Below are 21,164 nucleotides of genomic sequence, written 5' to 3' on the forward strand. Positions count from 1 at the left end.
AGATCTGTAATGACAGATCCCATATTGCCGTCCTCATAGTTCACTGCAATCTGCTGTGCGACAAACAGAAGTTTCTAAATACGATATCCAAGAAATAATCTTTAACCACTTAAGGACTGGAATATTTTCCATCTTAATGACCAGGCCATTTTGTGCAATACAGCACTGCGTCGCTTTAACTGACAATTGCGCGGTCATGCAATACTGTACTCAAACAAAATTTACATCTTTTTTTTCCCCACAAATAGAGCTTTCTTTTGGTGGTATTTGATCACCTCTGCGGTTTTTATTTTTTGTGTTATAAACAAAAAAAGAGCGACAATTTTGAAAAAAAAAAAATTTTTTTACTTTTTGCTATAATAAATATCCCCGTAAAAAAAACAAATTTCTTCATCAGTTTAAACCAATATGTGTTCTTCTGGTAAAAAAAAATCGCAATAAGCATATATAGATTGGTTTGAGCAAAAGTTATAGCGTCTACAAAATAGGGACTAGATTTATGGCATTGTTATTATTATTTATTTTTTTTTTTTTACTAGTAATGGTGGTGATCAGCAATTTTGATCAGCGACATTGCGGCGGAGAGATCAGACACTTTTGACACTTTTTTGGGACCATTGACATTTATACAGCGATCAGCGCTATAAAACGGGGATCTGTTTACATTGACAGATCCCCGTTCTGCCTCTCTGTGGAGCGATCGCGGGTGGCCGGCGGACATCACGGCAGAAAGCCACGTGCATCAGCTCCCTGCCGTGCAGCAGGTGCACGCGTGCCTGCTATAACTGTTTAAAGGACTGACATACAGCTACGGCGTTTCGCGGGAACGAGCCGACCTGCCGCAGTATAATAAGGGCGACTGGTCGGCAAGTGGTTAAAAGAACCAATGTCTGGCAAATTGAAGCTATTGATTTAAAGATTTATTTATTTGGATTTTTTACGTGTTTTTTCCCTATTATTTGACTTCAGTAAAAGCATTTATACATTACAAAGCACTATGGGCTAACTAAAGAGCAGCTTTTTTTCCCTTTTTTATTATTGAATTGGTGGATGGAGCCATCTGTCAAGGGAGGATGTGATGTTGCTAAGCTACTTATTTCCTTTTTACAATTTTCTTTTCTCTCATTATTTAGAAATTACATTTATAGTTTGTAATTATCTCTAAAAATTGTATTCACTACTTATGCACACTTCAAAAAGGCTTCAGGTGATGCCATATTTCATACAGCAACTACTGTATGTAAGCTTTGGGCCCAGTCTCTGTGAGGATTGCTTGGGCAGAGGGCAGATCAATGTAAGAAATTAGGTCACTGGGATTTCAGGACATTTTTGAATGCCTCTTTGAGAAACTGGTATTTTGTTGTCTTCATGAAGAAATTTGAATTTGGCTTTGACAGTTATGGAAAATAATGAATGTCTGTAGGCTGAGAGGTTTATCATATATAGCCTGAAATCCCAAAATGCTTTGTATGTAAAGTATATCTACCATATTAACTTATATTAACTTTTAAATGCTACAGTTTTGTATTAAATTACCTAAGAATTGATATGCTAGTATAGGCAAGCCAACTTAGTTAGATGTGTGTGCTCAAATCAAATAACATAAAATTACAATTCCCTTGAGGGGGAGAAAAAAAATCCTATCCAGGTCAATGATATACTATGTTGTAATTCTATTCAGTACATATTGAAATATAGCATTCCAGCACACTTGCTTAAGGGCACTTTCACTCTGAGGCGCGGGGGCGTCTGCGCTTTACCATCGTTTTAGAGGCGCTTTTCGGCCACTAGCAGGGCGCTTTTAACGCCCACTAGCGGCCGAATAAAGCGTTAATAGCAACGCTGCCTATTGATTTCAATGGGCAGGAGCGCTTTAGGAGAGGTGTATACATGATGCTGCTTGCAGGACTTTTTTTAACGTCACGCAAGCGCACCGCTCCAGTGTGAAAGCACTCGGCTTTTACACTGGAGTGACATGAAAGGCGCTTTACAGGTGCTATTTTTAGCACTATAGCGCCTGTAAAGCACCTCAGTGTGAAAGTAGCCTAAAAGACAAGACTTATAGTAAACTTGTAATTTAAATGTTGCCTAACTCCCTACTCCCTTGTGCACTGGTGCAAAGTCAGGTTGGAACAGGAAAGGGCCATCCCAAACTGTTCCCACAAAGTTGGGAGCATGAAATTGTACAAAATGTCTTGGAATGCTGACGCCTTAAGAGTTCCCTTCACTGGAACTAAGGGACCAAACCCAACCCCTGAAAAACAACCCCACACCATAATCCCCCCTCCACCAAATGATTTGGTCCAGTGCACAAATCAAGTGCACAAATCAAGGTCCATAAAGACATGGATGAGCGAGTTTGGGGTGGAGGAACTTGACTGGCCTGCACAAAGCCCTCACCTCAACCCGATAGAACACCTTTGGGATGAATTAGAGTGGAGACTGTGAGCCAGGCCTTCTCGCCCAACATCAGTGCCTGACCTCACAAATGTGCTTCTGGAAGAATGGTCAAACATTCCCATAGACACACTCCTAAAACTTGTGGACAGCCTTCCCAGAAGAGTTGAACCTTTTATAGCTGCAAGGGTGGGCCAACTCAATATTGAACCCTACGGACTAAGACTGGGGTGCCATTAAAGTTCATGTGCGTGTAAAGGCAGGCGTTCCAATACTTTTGGTAATAAAGTTTATATACAGTACCTTTAGTCTTTCTCCCAGGTTCTTTACTGCACATATCTGTCATGTGCCCACCCAGGACATAGTTTGTAGAAAAAATTTCTGGCAGCATCTAGCTACTACTGCACAATTGTGCCACTTGGCCCATTTATTCTAATGGCTGCAGCTGTACTCCTCTGTATTACTGGGGCTGCCAGGAGTACTGACCAGCGATTGAACTGAATGAGGCAAGTAGCATGCAGGTACAGTAGGGAGCCGCTACTATTCACTGATATGGCTTTGAGGCTATGCATATCCCAGGGATTCAGACTTTAGTATATTTAGGTGGTTGCTACTATTTGCTTACTGCACTGAAGTCCTAATTGGGAGCCGTTTCTCACCTGAAATTAGGAGTTTCTTTCAATTTAACTGACAATTGCGCAGGTGTGTGACGCTATACCCAAATAAAATTGATGTCCTTTTCTTCCCATAAATAGAGCTTTCTTTTGGTGGTATTTGATCACCTCTTCATTTTCTATTTTTTGTGCTATAAACCATAAAACACTGACAATTTTGAAAAGAAAAAAAAGTAAAAAAACGAATTTTTTCATCAGTTTAGGCCAATATGTATTCTTCTATATATTTTTTGGTTAAAAAAAAAATCGCAATAAGTGTATATTGTTTGGTTTGTGCAAAAGTTATAGCATCTACAAAATAGGGGATAGATTTATGCATTTTTATTATTTTTTTTTTTACTAGTAATGGGGGTGATCAGCAATTTTTTTAGCAGGACTGCGACATTGCGGCGGACAGATTGGACACTTTTGACACTTTTTTGGGATACAATAACATTATTATAGTGATCAAAGCTTAAAATATGCATTGCCACTGTATAAATGACACTGGCAGGCAAGGGGTTAACACTAGGGGGCGATCAAAGGGTTAAGTGTGTCCTAGGGAGGTGTGTTCTAACTCTGGGGGAAGTGGACTGACTGGGAGTACAGAGAGATCACTATTCCTGATCACTAGGAACAGACAATCTCTCAGTACTCCCCTGTCAGAATGGGGATCTGCTTTGTTTACAGATCCCCGTTTTGCCTTTCTGAGGAGCGATTGCAGGTGGCCGGCGGACATTCCGGCCGCTGAGCCCAAGCATGGGCTCCCCTGCTTTGCAGCGGGCTCGCCTCCACAGTGTCTCGTGCACGAAACAACATACAGGTATGTTGTTTCACACAATAGGGCCACCCTGCTGCAGTATATACGCGGTGGGCGGTCCTTAAGAGGTTAAACCTTATTTGCCGTATAGTTGCCCAAATAAACAGTGCATTGAGGTTGCTTGTAAATTGGAGACATCCTGTAAGGACGTTATTCCACTGCATAGCTTGGTGTCATCAGCAAAGACTGAAATGGTACTTTTAATCCCAGACCATATATCATTTATAAAGATATTAAAAAGTAAAGGGTTCTAACAGTGAACCTTGGGGTACATCCCTGATAACCTTAAGCCATTCAGAGTATGAATCATTAATCACTACTCATCAATCACTACTGTGAATTCTGACTTTTAGCCAGTACATGGTTCGACTACTGCTGAACCGTCTTTGGCCAGCTTAATTCATTCAAAAAAGAAAAAGGTGTTTGTACACATCCACCAAAAGTATGTAATTTTTCAGCAGTAGAACTACTCTTCTTTTACAGGGTCAAACAATTTCAGCGACAGGGTCTCATTAAGAAGATTTTTTAGGGAATTCAGATTACTGAAAAATTTTGGCTTGGCTTCAAGTTGAGAAATTTGTTCAATAAATTGACTGTGCTCCCTAAGATTCTATACTTCTTTTGGACTTTACCGGTCCGAGTACCAGCCTTCTTCTTACGGTCACTCCAGAATAGGATCCAAGCTTTCATTTGGGCCCTCAAATGCCCCAGAGTGGCCTGTACTAAAACTATTCGCACATAGGCAGCCTCCACGTCCTGAATGTTGTAAAGTATTACTTAGCTGCACAGCTCTCACAGCTTACGATGTTGCGCACAACATCAGACATTGCATTATGGGTACTTTTGGAAATCCCTAATTTTGCTCCTATCCCAGCCTCGGCCCTTCTGTGACTTCCCCCAGCCTCGCGCCCCTCCTCTCCTAGCCCTCTCATGGTCAATAGCGTACGTCTCTGGGATTCGGTTCACTATTTGGGCAACTTAATGTTCCCCTTTCTCCCGCTCCTTCCTCTCCTGAATAACCCCCTCTTTTCTCTGGGGCTAGACCAACCCCTGGCTTTTGCCTGGTGGCCTTCTCACGGCTACTCCCAGGTCTATCACTTCCTAGGGTCCCACACTTTTCCATCCTGAGCTTCCATTCGCGAAACCCACAGAAACCCACAGAATTGTTTCGCTATCTACAACCCTCCGCGATAAATCTTCTTTACCTTTTGAAGAAGGGGAGAGAGCAAGGGGTGGGACTTTAAGTGAGGCTCGTGGTTGCAAAAGAGTAGTTTGGTGAACATAATTGGAATTTATTGATTACCATAAGGTACAAACAAAATACATCATATAAAAACACGTTAAGATAATGCATGGGTAATACAATACATCTTAATCAATCTTAGTGAATATCGCATGATATAGCAAACAATAGTTTTCCAGAGTGCACCAGAAACACGGTTTGGGTAAAAACATATTACATAGTAATGCCTGCAAAGCCTCTGGCCTCTTAGATCCTAGAATGAGGTATTGAAAGATATATATATATATATATATATATATATATATATATATATATATATATTGATAAAAAGCATAATGTATGGCAGCTCTATGCGTTTCGTGGCTGGAGGGCCGCTCGTCAAGAGCAAGCACTTGATGTAACTATGAGTAGAAATATTAATATGGCTTAGATAATATGGTAAATGCAAACATGGACAAAGGTGGGGTTAGAAACCCCCATACCAAATGCAAATTAACTCAAGTTCATGTGATTGGGGTGTGGTGTCGGGCAATACGAGCCATCCGACAGTATTCCCCACCGGGCAATTCAGCGGGAGCGCCCCATAGGCATCAACCAGGACAGGCATGGAACCAAAAGGCAAACCTATGTGTGAAGAGAAATGTAAGGTGAGAGTATTCACTGCAGGAGAGTGAAGAACGTGAGGGAGTGAATAGAGGGATCCCTGCTGAAGAAGTGGAGGGGGTGATGAAAGCTGACAACCAGAAAGGTAGTGGTGTAGAGGAAGAAATGAAAGGAACAAGTTAGCACCAGTGTAGTGGGGAAGTGTTTGCTATATCATGTGATATTCAAGTTATGACTAAGATGTATTGTATTACCCATGCATTATCTTAACATGTTTTTATATTATGTATTTTGTTTGTACCTTATGGCAATCAATAAATTCCAATTATGTTCACTAAACTACTCTTTTGCAACCATGTGCCTCACTTAAAGTCCCACCCCCTTGCTCTCTCCCCTTCTTGACCATAACAGGGATAGAAATGTGTGACCCTACCGGGCCACAATTTCACTCGAAGTCCCAAGGAATAGAATAATTGGCCTTACCAGGTCATGCCTTCACTTAAAGTCCCTAAAAACTAGTTCCCTTTTCAAACGACCACCTTTGAACATATCTGTCTTCATTCACCTGGATCCCAGGGTATCATCTCCTCTATTTACTCCTCCTTGACCGGGGGGTGGGGGGGTCATCTCGCTCCCACCGGTACATCTCCAAATGGGAACAAGACTTGACACTGTCTCTATAGATTTAAAGGACTGGAGCAAGGCCTGGTAATCCATAGCCAAATGTTCCTTCAACACGGTCACCGCGGCCTATAAAGTTCTCTTTCACTGGTATTGGATCATGGCCCACATAGCCCATTCAAACCTGTCATACAATGATGGATGCTTTAGGGGATGTGGCCAACGTGGAGACGAAATCCATATTTGGTGGTCTTGCCCATCTTTGGTGGGATTCTGGTGCAAGGTCTACGGCCTCTGCTCAACACTTTTTCATGTACCGTTCAAGAAAGAAGCCCGGCATGCAATTCTTCACTGCCCCCCCCCCCAGGCCTCTTCTCATACCAACAAAAGCTGGCCACCTATCTCTTCATTGCAGCAAAGCGTGCTATTGACAGTGCTTGGAGGAAGCCCTTGGTTGGGTTTGCAGAGGTGAAGAGCATTCTGACTACCTCTTGCTGCATGAGAAGATGACCAGTATACTTTATGACTCTCATGCTAAGTTCATCAAAGTGTGGAATCCTTGGTGGTCCTATGCTCCTCCCACTCTGCCCCCGGCCAGCTTGGGTATTCCAGACCACGCTAGTATACCATCTAACCTGCAGGCTCTACTCTCTCTTCCTGTCTAAGCCTACATCCTTTTTCTATTCTTGTCTTGACCATCTCCTTCTCTCCCCCTGCCTAGTTATGCATAATTTTTCTTCATTCTTAATTCTACTCTTTTCTCACGTTTTCTCCTCCTTCACCCCACCTCACAATCTGCTTCCCTTTATCTCCCTATTCCACCCCCCTTTTTTTTCCTTCCCCTTTCCCCCTCTCCTCCACCATGGGCGACAATCCCACCCCCCATTGTCTCATCATGTCTCGGGCCCCCGTGCCCAGTTACTCATTACCGCCTCCAAAACTAGTGCTAGATGCTTCTACTATTCGCTTTAAAACAATGGAAATGTGTTTTATTTGTATTCACATTTATTTGATGTTTTGTTCCCCTGCTTGGAACATTTTGCCCTTTTTCTCCTCAAGCCTGTAATTTGGCTTTGTTTAACTCCAAAAAAACTATTGTGCCAGAAAAGCATAGCTAAGTGCAATATTCCTCTTGGACACATACAAGAATCTGGCTGTTCAGTAGTGCTGGGTGCTGTAATGACCATAGGCTGGAAACCATGGATGATCAAAGTGCAAAAATGTCATTAGCACACCAAGGATTCCTTGAAAGGGTCGCTTGCATGATGAAGGGGCCCTGAGTGGCTCTGAAAAATTGCTGTATATTTATCACGTGACCACGATAATAAAGTTTGGGCCCTTTTAAGGAATCCTTGGTGTGCTGATGAAATTTCTTCACTTTGAAAAGCATAGCTGGAAAAGTAAATTTAAATTTCAAAAGTTTAAATTGAAAGGTACATTTTAAAAATATGTTACAAAATAATTAGGCTACATCAACTTTAGTGGAACACATTTTCCTTTGATCATAATATGCGATGTTCTTCAATACGTATCACTGTCGATGCATGGTGTAACTTCCTTACCTCTAAACTTGCATGCAGGGAACAGACCAGTAGAATAGGAGGGTTAGATATACGAAATCCATTAATTCCTTTGCTTAACTCCAGTTCTTGTTTGAAATATGAACAAAATATAGTTATATCATGCAGGTATTATTAAATACAGCAACAACATATGATATGTCAAAGGTGTTTTCTTTGTTATAGCACTAGACAATACAAGTAAATATCTAACAGTAAAAATAGACAATTGTACTGTACATGATCATAAGTAACATATTTCCTTTGTACAACCAAAGAGGCGTCAACAAAGTAGGGAATAACGCGTCCGGCCTACTTTGCTGTAAATAACTAGCAAGTGCTGATGTTTTTTGCTGAGAAGATGATTTTGACCTTAGAGATCTACTAAAACTTTCATGAGCAAAGTTAAAGTAAAATTTCTCATGAACCACAAAATTAGGGAACTCTGATGGGAACCAACAGTACTAATATGAAAGGGAGATCAACTAAAAGGTGACCTCCGGGCACACAGCTACGATTAAGTACATGTTATGCCCTGTACACACGACCGGTTTTCCCATCGGAATAAACTCTGGCGGTTTTCCCGGCAGAGTTCCGACGGAATTCCGCTCAAGCTGTCTTGCATACACATGGTCACACCAAATTTCAACCGTCCAGAATGCGGTGACGTAGAACATGTAGGACGGGACTAGAAAATGGAAGTTCAATAGCCAGTAGCCAATAGCTTCCGTCTCTTACTTGCTTCAGAGCATGCGTCGTTTTTGGTACGTCGGAACAGCATACAGACGATCAGTTTTCCCGATAGGAATCGGTTCCGTCGGAAAAATTTAGAACATGTTCTCTTTCTAGGTCCGTCAGAATTTTCAACGTATCAACGTAAAAAGTCTGATGGGGCATACACACGATTGGAATATATACGATGAAAATCTCCCGTCTGACTTTTTCTGTACGCGGCATAAGAGTGCTGTTTTATCTGCCAAATATTTGTATATCTGTCCATTCTGTCCTGAAAAGTACATAGCCCTGCCACAGAGAACAGCCAGGTAGATGACATCAGTTACATTTATGGAATGCAGCATTGTCCTCTAACTACCAGCAGACTGGTGATGTCATTCATCTGGTCAGTCTGTTCTCTCCTCCAAACAGAGTCAACCCATGCAGCATAACTGATTGGCTCCCAGTCCTGTCCCTCTCTCTCCCATTCTGAAAGGTTGCCGTAAAGGCGATTGCAAGAGGCTGATGGTATGACAATTCCTTGTTTTGTATTTGAGAATGTATTATAATTTTAGGTGCCCTATTGTTTTATGTAATGTGTGATACTAAAGGAAAGAAAAATGGTTCTGTACATATTTGTTTTCTCTTTATTATGGTCAGGGCTAAAAAAAAAAACATTTTAACTTTTTAGTTGGGTAAATATGAAATATTGCACAAGAATATTATGTAGTCTTTTATTTAGTCAGCAGGTAAAGCTCTATTCTGTCTGTTATTTAAACAGGTCTATAGAGCAAGGTGAAATCTACACACAGAACTGGTAGAATCGGAGTAATGTCTCATCTCTTATTAGATGACTCAGTCCCAGGTTTTTAGTGAGAGGCAACTATGTCTAATCCCAAAGTAAATGAATCTGGATCTAATCTGCATAATTTAAAATCTTAACCATGCAGGATTACTTACAAGTTTTACCCTCTGGATCAGTCTGGAGAGCTTGTAGCTCATGGTGGGAAACCTACTGCTTAAAACAAGTAAGTAGAGGTGCCTGTATGTTGGGTACTTCCACATGCAGCCTCCTATTGGTTCCAGTCCCTCCTCCCCTCTTCTCCACCCTGTCTGGCACACCTTGGCACACTCTAGGTTTGTTATATAACATACAAAGGGATTTTGGTTATTTCACCATAATGAGTTGTAAATAATTATGGATATTTTCTATTTAGATTATTTGATGCATTAATGTACTTTTGGCTCCTGAAGAAGTGGATTAAGTCCAGGCAACACATTAAGCCTTAGAATCATCACTTTTGGATAATATATTGTATTGTCAGTCACAATGCTTTTATGATTTTGTATTGTGTTGTTATAACATTTGTTATATGGAATGATAATGCTTCTACAAGATTTTACAAATATGAAAAAATAAAATTATAATTTTATACAACAGGTTGTGCCTCAAAAGTCCCATTTGACTACTTATAGTACTTTTGTATGTTGCATGTCTAAAAGGGAGTTATTTCAGAGGTGTTTTCAGAATCATTTGTCATTAAATTTTAGATCTAAAACAAATATGTGTATATATACAGTTGTGCTCATAAGTTTACATACCCTGGCAGAATTTATGATTTCTTGGCCATTTTTCAGGGAAAATTAATAACAAAAAACGTTTCTTTCACTCATGGTTAGTGTTTGGCTGAAGACATTTATTATCAATCAACTGTGTTTACTCTTTTTAAATCATAATGGCAACAGAAACTACCTGACCTGAATGACCCTGAGCAAAAGTTTACATACCCCAGTTCATAATACCATGTATTGCCCCCTTTAACATCAATGACAGCTTGAAGTCTTTTGTGGTATTTGTGGATGAGGCTCTTTATCTTCTCAGATGGTAAAGCTGCCCATTACGCTTGGCAAAAAGCCTCCAGTTCCTGTAAATTCTTGGGCTGTCTTGCATGATCTGCACGTTTGAGATCTCCCCAGAGTGGCTCAATGATATTGAGGTCAGGAGACTGAGATGGCCACTCCAGAACCTTCACTTTATTCTGTGTTTTGGATCATTGTCATGTTGGAATGTCCATGTACGTCCCATGCGCAGCTTCCTGGCTGATGAATGCAAATGTTCCTCCAGTATTTTTTGATAACATACTGCATTCATCTTGCCATGCATTTTGACCAAATTTCTTGTGCCTTTGTAGCTCACACATCCCCAAAACATTAGCGATCCACCTCCGTGTTTCACAGTAGGAATGGTGTACCTTTCATCATAGATCATAGGCCTTGTTGACTCCTCTCCAAATGTAGCGTTTATGGTTGTGGCCAAAAAGCTCAATTTGGTCTCATCACTCCAAATGACTTTGTGCCAGAAGGTTCAAGGCTTGTCTCTGTGCTGTTTGGCATATTATAAGCAGGATACTTTGTGGCATTTACGTAGTAATGGCTTTCTTCTAGCGACTCGACCATACAGCCCATCTTTCTTCAAGTGCCTCCTTATTGTGCATCTTGAAACAGCCACACCACATATTTTCAGAGAGTCCTGTAATTCACCTGAAGTAATTTGTGGGTACTTCTTTGCATCCCAAGCCATTTTCATGGCAGTTGTTGCTGAAATTTTAGTTGGTCTACCTGACCGTGGTTTGGTATCAACAGAACCCTTCATTTTCCACTTCCTGATTAGAGTTTGAACACTGCTGATTGGTATTCTCAATTCCTTGGATATACCCTGATCAAAGGTTTACATACCCTGGTGATTTTGTTTGCTTGTAATTAGTGCATGTGTATAAAAGGTCAATGAGTTTCTGGACTCCTGACAGACCCTTGCATCTTTCATCCAGTGCTGCACTGACGTTTCTGGATTCTGAGTCATGGGGAAAGCAAAACAATTGACAAAGGATCTGTGGGGAAAGGTAGTTGAACTGTATAAAACAGGAAAGGGATATAAAAAAAGATATCCAAGGAATTCAGAATGCCAATCAGCAGTGTTCAAACTATAATCAAGAAGTGGAAAATGAGAGGTTCTGTTGAAACCAAACCATGGCCAGGTAGACCAACTAAAATTTCAGCCACAACTGCCAGGAAAATTGTTTGGGATGCAAAGAAAAACCCACAAATAACTTCAGATGAAATACAGGACTCTCTGAAAACATGTGGTGTGGCTGTTTCAAGATGCAGAATAAGGAGGCACTTGAAGAAAAATGGGCTGCATGATTGAGTCGCCAGAAGAAAGCCGTTACTACGCAAATGCCACAAAGTATCCCGCTTACAATACGCCAAACAGCACAGAGACAAGCCTCAAACCTTCTGGCACAAAGTCCTTTGGAGCGATAAGACAAAACTTGAGCTTTTTGGCCACAACCATAAACGCTACATTTGGAGAGGAGTCAACAAGGCCTATGATGAAAGGTACACCATTCCTACTGTGAAACACGGAGGTGGATCGCTGATGTTTTGGGGATGTGTGAGCTACAAAGGCACAGGAAATTTGGTCAAAATGTATGGCAAGATGAATGCAGTATGTTATTAAAAAATACTGGAGGAACATTTGCATTCATCAGCCAGGAAGCAGCACATGGGACGTACTTGGACATTCCAACACGACAATGATCCAAAACATAAGGCCAAGTCGACCTGTGATTAGCTACAGTAGGATAAAGTGAAGGTTCTGGAGTGACCATCTCAGTCTCCTGACCTCAATATCATTGAGCCACTCTGGGGAGATCTCAAACGTGCAGTTCATGCAAGACAGCCCAAGAATTTACAGGAACTGGAGGCTTTTTGACAAGAGGAATGGGCAGCTTTACCATCTGAGAAGATAAAAGCCTCATCCACAAATACCATAAAAGACTTCAAGCTGTCTTTGATATTAAAGGGGCAATACACGGTATTAACCACTTCAACCCCAGGCACTTTCCCCCCTTCCTGCCCAGGACAATTTTTAGCTTTCAGTGCTGTCACACGTTGAATGACAATTGCGCGGTAATGCAACACTGTACCTAAACTACATTTTTATCATTTTCTTCCCACAAATAGAGCTTTCTTTTGGTGGTATTTGATCACCTCTGCGGATTTTATGTGCTATAAACGAAAAAACACGACAATTTTGAAAAAAGAAACTGATGGGCACTGATAGGCGGCACTGATGGACACTGATAGGCAGCACTGATGGGCACTGATAGATGGCACTGGATAGGCAGCACTGATGGGGAGCTACTGACAGGCATTACTGAGTGGCACTGATTGGTCCTGTTGTGGACATTGACAGGCATTTATAGAGGGGGACAGGCTAGCAGGTGATGGACACTGATTGGCAGCTGATGGGCACCTTCTGATGGGGGCTGTGCTGATAATCAATGTGCTGATTATCAGCACAGACCCCTCTCTGACAGGTAGAGCCGCTGACTGGCTCTCCCTGTCAGCATGAGCCAAGGAAAGCCATTCACCGGCACTTCCTAGTTCACGTGATGATCAGCTGTGATTGGTCACAGCTGATAATGTGGTATGAAGACTCTGTCAGAGGCTTCATACTTCTGATCACCGTGCTGCATGCCCCCGCGGGCGCGCGCCGGCTCTGTTATTCTGATCACATCATATAACGTCCGATCAAGATAACACAATCACTTTGCCGCCGTCATTTTGCTTTACGGCTGGCGGCAAGTGGTTAAGAACTGGGGTATGTAAACTTTTGGTCAGGGTCAATTGGGTAGTTTCTGTTGTCACTGTGATTTAAAAAGAGTAAACACTGTTGATTGATAATAAATGGCTTCAGCCAAACACTAACCATGAGTGAAAGAAAAGTTTTTGTGTTATCATTCATATTCTCTGAAAAATGGCCAAGAAATCTTAAATTCTGCCAGGGTATGTAAACTTATGAGCACAACTGTATATATATATATATATATATATATATATATATGTATATATATATATATATATTAGATATAGATATTATATATTAGATCTAAACTCAATCACTAAAATCCCTTAAAAGTTTTAACATCAGCTTTTAGGGGCTCATTTGAAATGTGGGCCAAGTAAGTTCTATAACCAACAATTCCAAAGCAGCATTCTTAATTATGCTTTAGTGCTGGCTATAGATAGATATTTTTTTTATTAGCCAGCCTGCTGATCTAAAAAAAAAAACAAACAAAAAAAAAACCAATGGATTTCCCATTCACACATTCAAGGTGGATGGGGGAATCCTTCCTGCTGCGCTGTTGTCTTTTTTCAGCAGGACTGCTCCGCTGCCAGAATACACCGATCAGCTCTGCAGCATTCCTGTTGGAGAGGAGTCAATCTTTAGGTTGACTCTTCTCAAACAGGAACATCCATAGATGGATTGAATTTAAATCCATCTATGACCAGCTTAACTCTTCCCACTAATTGAATGGGGGTCCTGAACACTGTTTTTTCATAGGGGCCTTTTGCTGACTTTGTGTGCCTTTATTTAACAAAGGCCATAAACGTTGACAGTAACGTGGTTCTAAAGGCTGAAGGTTTTTTTACCTTCATGCATTCAATGCATGAAGGTAAAAAACCTGCAGTATGCAGCTCCCCCACATCCTCCCCTAATACTTACCCAAGCCCGATCCAGGGATGTGCACAAGAGCGGCTGCTCTCACGGGCCTCTGCCTCCTGATTGGCAGCGAGGCAGCAGCAGGACCCATTGGCTCCCACTGCTGTCAATCACAGCTTACAGCCAGTGAGGAGGCAGCGGGGGGCGGGGCGAAACGCCATTCTGTGTGTATTATGGACACACAGAGCAGGCCTCGGGAGCGAGCATGAGTGTCCCCATAGAAAGCAGCTTGCTTTGGTGGCACTCGAAAAAGAGGAGGGAATGAGAGCACCGGCGGAGGACCCGATTTTAAAAAAATACCTTTAATATCTCTTTAAGAAACTTCCTGTTGTGTGGTTGCAACTAACTCCCAATTGTTCTACTGTGTTGTCACGAGGGATGAGCTTCGCGTTCAAGTCGAACCCATGTTCGACTAGAACATCGTCTGTTCGACCGTTCGCCGAATTGCGAACAATATGGGCCGTTCGCGCAAATTCGCGAATTTGGCGCGTCACGGCCCATAATTCACTGCAGCATCACAGTGCATTGCTGGCTGATGATTGGCCAAGCATGCACGATGACCCGCATGCTTGGCCAATCACAGCGCCGTCAGTAGAGAGAGCTGTAATTGGCCAAAGCCAGGGTGGCTTTGGCCAATTATGGCTCAGGGGGTTTAGAACACGCCCCACACTATATAAGGCCGCCTGCACGGTGGCCCTGTGTAGTGTGTTCCGGCGTGCTTAGAGAGAGAGAGAGAGAGACAGTGTCATTTCATTTGAGTTAGCTAGATTAGGCAGGACAGTCAGTGAGTTAGCTGCACTTACAGTGTATTGTGTATATATATGCATCCCAGGTGTTGTATATATATATATATATATATATATATATATATATATACACTGTATTCAGTTTAGCTAGATCAGTTCCTGTTATCTTCCTACTGACAGGCAGGCTTGTCCTGTTACAGTATTTACAGCTACCTGAAGAAAATTGCTGGTGTTCTTTTGATCCTATTAGTACCACAGTCAGGCAGCTAGACTATTTACAGTTAGTGTAGTGCGTCCTCCTCACAGTGTTCAGTTAAAGCTACAAGTTAGTTTAGTGTGACCTCTGCACAGTGTTCAGCTAAAGCTACAAGTTAGTGTAGTGCGTCCTCCTCACAGTGTTCAGCTAAAGCTACACGTTAGTGTAGTGTGACCTCCTCACAGTGTTCAGCTAAAACTACAAGTTAGTTTAGTGTGACCTCTGCACAGTGTTCAGCTAAAGCTACAAGTTAGGGTAGTGTGTCCTCCTCACAGTGTTCAGCTAAAACTACAAGTTAGTATAGTGTGACCTCTGCACAGTGTTCAGCTAAAGCTACAAGTTAGTGTAGTGCGTCCTCTGAACAGTGTTCAGCTAAAACTACAAGTTAGTGTAGTGCGACCTCTGCACAGTGTTCAGCTAAAGCTACAAGTTAGTGTAGTGCGTCCTCTGAACAGTGTTCAGCTAAAACTACAAGTTAGTGTAGTGCGACCTCTGCACAGTGTTCAGCTAAAGCTACAAGTTAGTGTAGTGCGTCCTCCTCACAGTGTTCAGCTAAAACTACAAGTTAGTGTAGTGCGACCTCTGCACAGTGTTCAGCTAAAGCTACAAGTTAGTGTAGTGCGTCCTCCTCACAATGTTCAGCTAAAGCTACAAGTTAGTGTAGTGTGTCCTCCTCACAGTGTTCAGCTAAAACTACAAGTTAGTGTAGTGCGACCTCTGCACAGTGTTCAGCTAAAGCTACAAGTTAGTGTAGTGCGTCCTCTGAACAGTGTTCAGCTAAAGCTACAAGTTAGTGTAGTGCGTCCTCTGAACAGTGTTCAGCTAAAACTACAAGTTAGTTTTTTTGCGAGCTCTGCACAGTGTTCAGCTAAAACTACAAGTTAGTGTAGTGCGAGCTTTGCACAGTGTTCAGCTAAAGCTACCTGTAGAAGGTTGGTGGTGTTTTCCTGATCCTATCACTACCGCAGGCAGCTAAATAAGCTACAAGTTATTTTTTTGTGAGCTGTGCACAGTGTTCAGCTAAAGCTACCTGTAGAAGGTTGGTGGTGTTCTCATACTACAGGCAGGCAGTTGATTTTGCTAGCTGCAGTATCAGTATGTGTTTATATATATATATATATATATCCCAGCTTAGTGCAGCTACAGGCCATTTGTATGTCTGGAAGGCCAACAAGGAGAGGCAGACAGTCACAAGCCAATAAAAGAGGGCAAACAGGCTCTGTGTCTAGAGGCAACAGTGCTGGTCGTGGAGACGGTGCATCCTCATCAGCACGTGACCGTGGGACACGCTTGGCTTTTTTGCGGCAGCTGGCCCTGTTGAGCCGCAACATGCGGAAGACTTGGTTGAGTGGATGACCAAGCCGTCCTCATCCTCCTCATCCTCTCTCACCCATGCTCAGGGTACTTTGTCTGGCAAAGCAGCTGCCAACGCGGCCTCTTCCCTCGGCTCAATGGCATCAGTGACTCCTTCCCTAGCCCCACCATGTTCTCCTGAGGAGTCCCTCGAACTGTTTGACCACAGTGTTGGGTATATGCTCCAGGAGAATGTCCAGCGTTTAGAAGGCTCTGATGATGATACTGAGCTAGATGAAGGCAGTAACATGAGCACGGACAGAGAGGGTGCCCAAGAAGGACAGCAATCTGGCAGTCATTCTTCCCCTGCTGCAGCATACTGCCAGGTTTGCTCCAGTGATGAGGAGGGAGGGGATGATGAGGTCACTGACTCAATGTGGGTGCCTGATAGGAGAGAGGAGGAGGAGGAGGCGGAGGAGACACATCACCAACGAGGCAGGATGCCCTCCAGGGGCCAGCCTAAGGGCAGCACACTGACTGCATCACACCCCAAAGCTCCACATGAGCAGGGCACTGCTGTCTCTGCGCGTTATTCCAAAAGTTCTTTGGTGTGGACCTTTTTTGAGACGAGTGCATCAGATCGCATCGCTGCTATTTGCAACATATGTCTCAAGCGTATCTTGCGTGGCCAAAACATCTCCCGCTTGGGCACCACATGCTTGACCAGACATATGTTGACCTGCCATGCAGTTCGTTGGCAAGCGTATCTAACAGACCCACACCAAAGAACAAAGAGGACCTCTCCTTGAGATCTCCAACCCCACTACACCTTCAGTCCTCTCTGAGACCTGCACTGAGAGGAATGAAGGTGTAGAATTAGGTGTGTCACAGCCAAGTACTTGTGGGCAATCTGCTTTTAGTACACCGACGTCAGATTGTACCAGGCAAATTTCCCTGCCCCAGCTGCTTCACCGCCAAAAGAAGTTCGCTCCCAGCCATCCACATGCCCAGCGGTTGAATGCTAGCTTGGCAAAATTGCTAGCACTTCAACTGCTGCCTTTTCAGTTGGTAGACTCTGCCCCCTCCCGTGAGTTTGTGGAATGTGCTGTTCCTCAGTGGCAGGTACCCAAACACCACTTTTTCTCATGGAAGGCGATTCCGGCTCTCTACCGGCATGTGGAAGGCAATGTCCATGCCTCGCTGGACAGGGCGGTCAGCGGTAAGGTGCATATTACCGCTGACTCATGGTCCAACAGGGACGTTACCTAAGTTTCACTGCGCATTGGGTGACTCTGCTGGCAGCTGGGAAGGATGCAGGACAAGGTGCAGTAGTGTTGGAGGTTGTTCCACCACCACACCTCCAAAACGCCACTACTAATGATTGTGACACACCTCTCTCCTCCACCCCCTCCTCTTCTTCTTCCTCCATGGCCTCTTCCTGTGCTTTGTCCTCGGAACCAGTGGTGCTCCGTAGCCGTTCAAGGGGCTACGCAAGTATGCAGGCCAAAAGATGTCATGCGGTGCTTGAGCTGGTGTGCTTGGGGGACAGGAGCCACACTGGGACAGAGGTTCTGTCAGTTCTGCAGGGGCAGGTTCAGAGGTGGTTGACGCCACGCCAACTTAAGGCAGGAATGGTGGTTTGCGACAATGGCACCAACCTCCTCTCTGCCCTCCGACAGGGACAAATGACCCATGTGCCCTGTTTGCCCTCACGTCCTTAACTTGGTGGTGCAGTGGTTCTTGGGCAGGTACCCGGGCTTACAGGATGTCCTGAGGCAGGCCAGGAAAGTCTGTGTGCATTTCCGCCGGTCATATAATGCCAGTTCTCGGCCGGCAGACCTCCAAAAGGAGTTTAACCTGCCCAAGAACCGCCTAATCTGTGACATGCCCACAAGGTGGAACTCAACGTTGGCCATTCTGCAGCGGTGGCACATGGAGTAGAGGGCCATCAATGAGTACCTGTGCAACTATGGCACCAGGACAGGGTCAGGGGAGCTTGTTTTTTTTCCGCACGCCAGTGGGCCATGATCAGGGATGAATGCACTGTCCTGTCACCATTTGAGGAGGCCATGAGGATGGTGAGCAGTGACAGTGCATGCATCAGTGACACTGTCCCCCTTGTCCACCTGTTGGAGCACACGCTGCTTGCAATAATGGACAGGGCACTTGAGGCTGAACAGAGGCAGGAAGAGGAGGACTTACTTAGCTCTCAAGGCCCCCTTTATCCAGACAGTGTTCCTGCGTTCCCGCCGATCACACAGGAAGAGGAGGAGGAGGAGGATTGTGTCAGTATGGAGGTGGAGCCTGGCACTCAGCATCAGCAGCAGTCTTTAAGGGATCAGTCCCAAGAAACACATGGACTTGTACATGGCTGGGAGGAGGTGGCTGCGGACCATGTCGTCCTTAGTGACCCAGAGGACTCCGGACCGAATGCCTCAGCAAACCTACGCTGCATGGCCTCCCTGATCCTGCAAAGCCTGCGTAAGGATCCTCGTATTCGTGGTATCAAGGAGAAGGACCAATACTGGCTGGCAACCCTCCTTGATCCACGTTACAAGGGTAAGGTTGCGGACCTTATCTTGCCATCGCAGAGGGAGTAGAGGATGAAACATCTTTGGGAGGCCTTGCAGAAAGGTCTGTGCAACGCGTTCCCAGAGACTGGGAGGTTACAAACTCCTGTTTCTGGACAACGTGTTGCTGAGGCTTCGGTCAGTCAAAGAAGGAGCGGTGGAGAAGGTGGCCGTCTGACTGATGCGTTCAGAGAATTTTTTAGTCCGCAGCCCCAAGGTATGATCGGTTCCAGCAACCATCGCCAGCGTCTGTTTTACATGGTGCAGGAATACCTAGGGGCAAGATCTGACTTGGACACCTTTCCCACCGAAAATCCTCTGGGTTACTGGGTCTTGAGGATGGATCACTGGCCAGAGCTTGCACAGTATGCAATTGAGCTACTGGCCTGTCCTGCGTCCAGCGTTCTTTCGGAACGCACATTCAGTGCTGCTGGAGGTATTGTAACCGATCACAGGGTGCGTCTGTCCACCGACTCGGTCGATCGACTGACCTTCATAAAAATGAATCAGTCTTGGATCACCACCATCTACCAAGCACCTGATGCTGATGTAACCGAATAATTTTTTTTGAAATCTCAGATCCCTTCAAAGACTGCCTATGCTGATGCTGAGTGACTATCCTGAGTAATTATCCTCTTCCTCCTCAATGATCACGCTGATAGCTTGTAAGAACATTTTTGGTTCTGGGCGCCGTCACCAGTGCCTATGGCCCAATTTTTCAGCCCCTGTTTAACAGGGGCGTGTAATTACAATTTTTGATGCAATACTTTGCAGCAGGGCTCATTCCTTCGTTCCAACTAGAGTATCTGTGAGGGTTTGCAGTGTTGTGGCACCTGCACCAGTGCCTAAGGCCCAATTTTTCAGCCCATGTCTAACAGGGGCGTGTAATTACAATTTTTGATGCAATACTTTGCAGCAGGGCTCGTTCCTGCGTTCCAACTAGAGTATCTGTGAGGGGTTGCAGTGTTGTGGCACCAGTGCCTAAGGCCCAATTTTTCAGCCCCTGTTCAACAGGGGCATGTAATTACAATTCTTGATCTAATATTTCACAGCAGGGCCCGTTTCTGCGCCCACCAAGAGAGAGTGAGGTCTTACAGTGTTGTGACACCAGCACCACCAGCACCACCAAAGGCCCAATTTTTCTGCCCCTGTTGGGCATGTAATTACAATTCTTGATCTAATATTTCACAGCAGGGCCCTGTGAGGGCTTACAGTGTTGTGGCCACAACAACACCTAAGGCCCAAATTTCTGCTCAGTATATAGGGCAGGCCCCTACTTTCAAACATTCACCTTACAAACGACTCCTACTTGCAAACAGAAGGAGACAACAGGAAGTGAGATGAAATCTACCCCTAGGAAGGGAAATTCTCTCCTGTAAGAGTTAATATGGGAAAAACATTTCTCCTTTCCAATGATGCTTTATCACCAATCCTTGTTTCACAAAAAAACCCAATTTTTCAAAAAACATTTGTCATTGGGACAAAAAGTGAGGTGAAATCTTCTGAAGAGGAGCACAGGCAGCAAAACAAATGTCACAGGGGTGATAACCCTTCCCTATGTTTTCCAAAAAGCTTAAAATAGATTTTTTGGCTGGAGCTAAACACGTTAAAAATGTACCAGTTCAAAATTACAAACAGATTCTACTTAACAACAAACCTACAGTCCCTATCTTGTTTGCACCGCCTGTAGACTGCTGTTCAGAGTACAGAGCCTGTATACTGCTGTTTCCTTTTTTAATTTGGTTGCGGGGTTCCCCTTAGGCTCGGTTCACACAGGGACTACTTGTCAGGCGACCTAGTCGCCTGACAAGTCGCCTCCCGTTCTGTGCTATGGAACCGTTCTAAGGGGAGCGACGCAAGTTGTTCCGACTTAGAAAAAGGTTCCTGTACGACTTTGGGGGCGACTTGGGGCGACTTGCATAGACTTCTATACAGAAGTCGTTTTGCAAGTCGCCCGGGCAGTCGTGTGCAGGTCGCCTCGGTGAGGCGACCTGCAAGTCGTGCCGCCTCTGGTGTGATCCGAGGCTTAATATCCATACAAGACCCAAAGGGCCTGGTAATGGACTGGGGGGTACCCATGCCGTTTGTCTCACTGATTTTCATCCATATTGCCAGGACCCGAC

General features: G+C 44.0%; 1 protein-coding gene across 2 annotated transcripts in view; it reads right to left on the reverse strand.

The window, feature by feature from the left end:
• The window catches only part of KYNU (kynureninase), a 244,663-nt gene that overhangs the window by 25,418 nt on the left and 198,081 nt on the right, over positions 1 to 21,164 (reverse strand). For both annotated transcript variants that reach the window (XM_073634233.1, XM_073634234.1), the window contains exon 12: positions 7,900 to 7,985. In XM_073634233.1, coding sequence (XP_073490334.1) covers positions 7,900 to 7,985 — 86 coding nt within the window. The remainder of the gene's footprint in view (positions 1 to 7,899; positions 7,986 to 21,164) is intronic.

Source organism: Aquarana catesbeiana, linkage group LG06 (assembly GCF_042186555.1).
Source record: "Aquarana catesbeiana isolate 2022-GZ linkage group LG06, ASM4218655v1, whole genome shotgun sequence".
Lineage (NCBI taxonomy): Eukaryota > Metazoa > Chordata > Amphibia > Anura > Ranidae > Aquarana > Aquarana catesbeiana.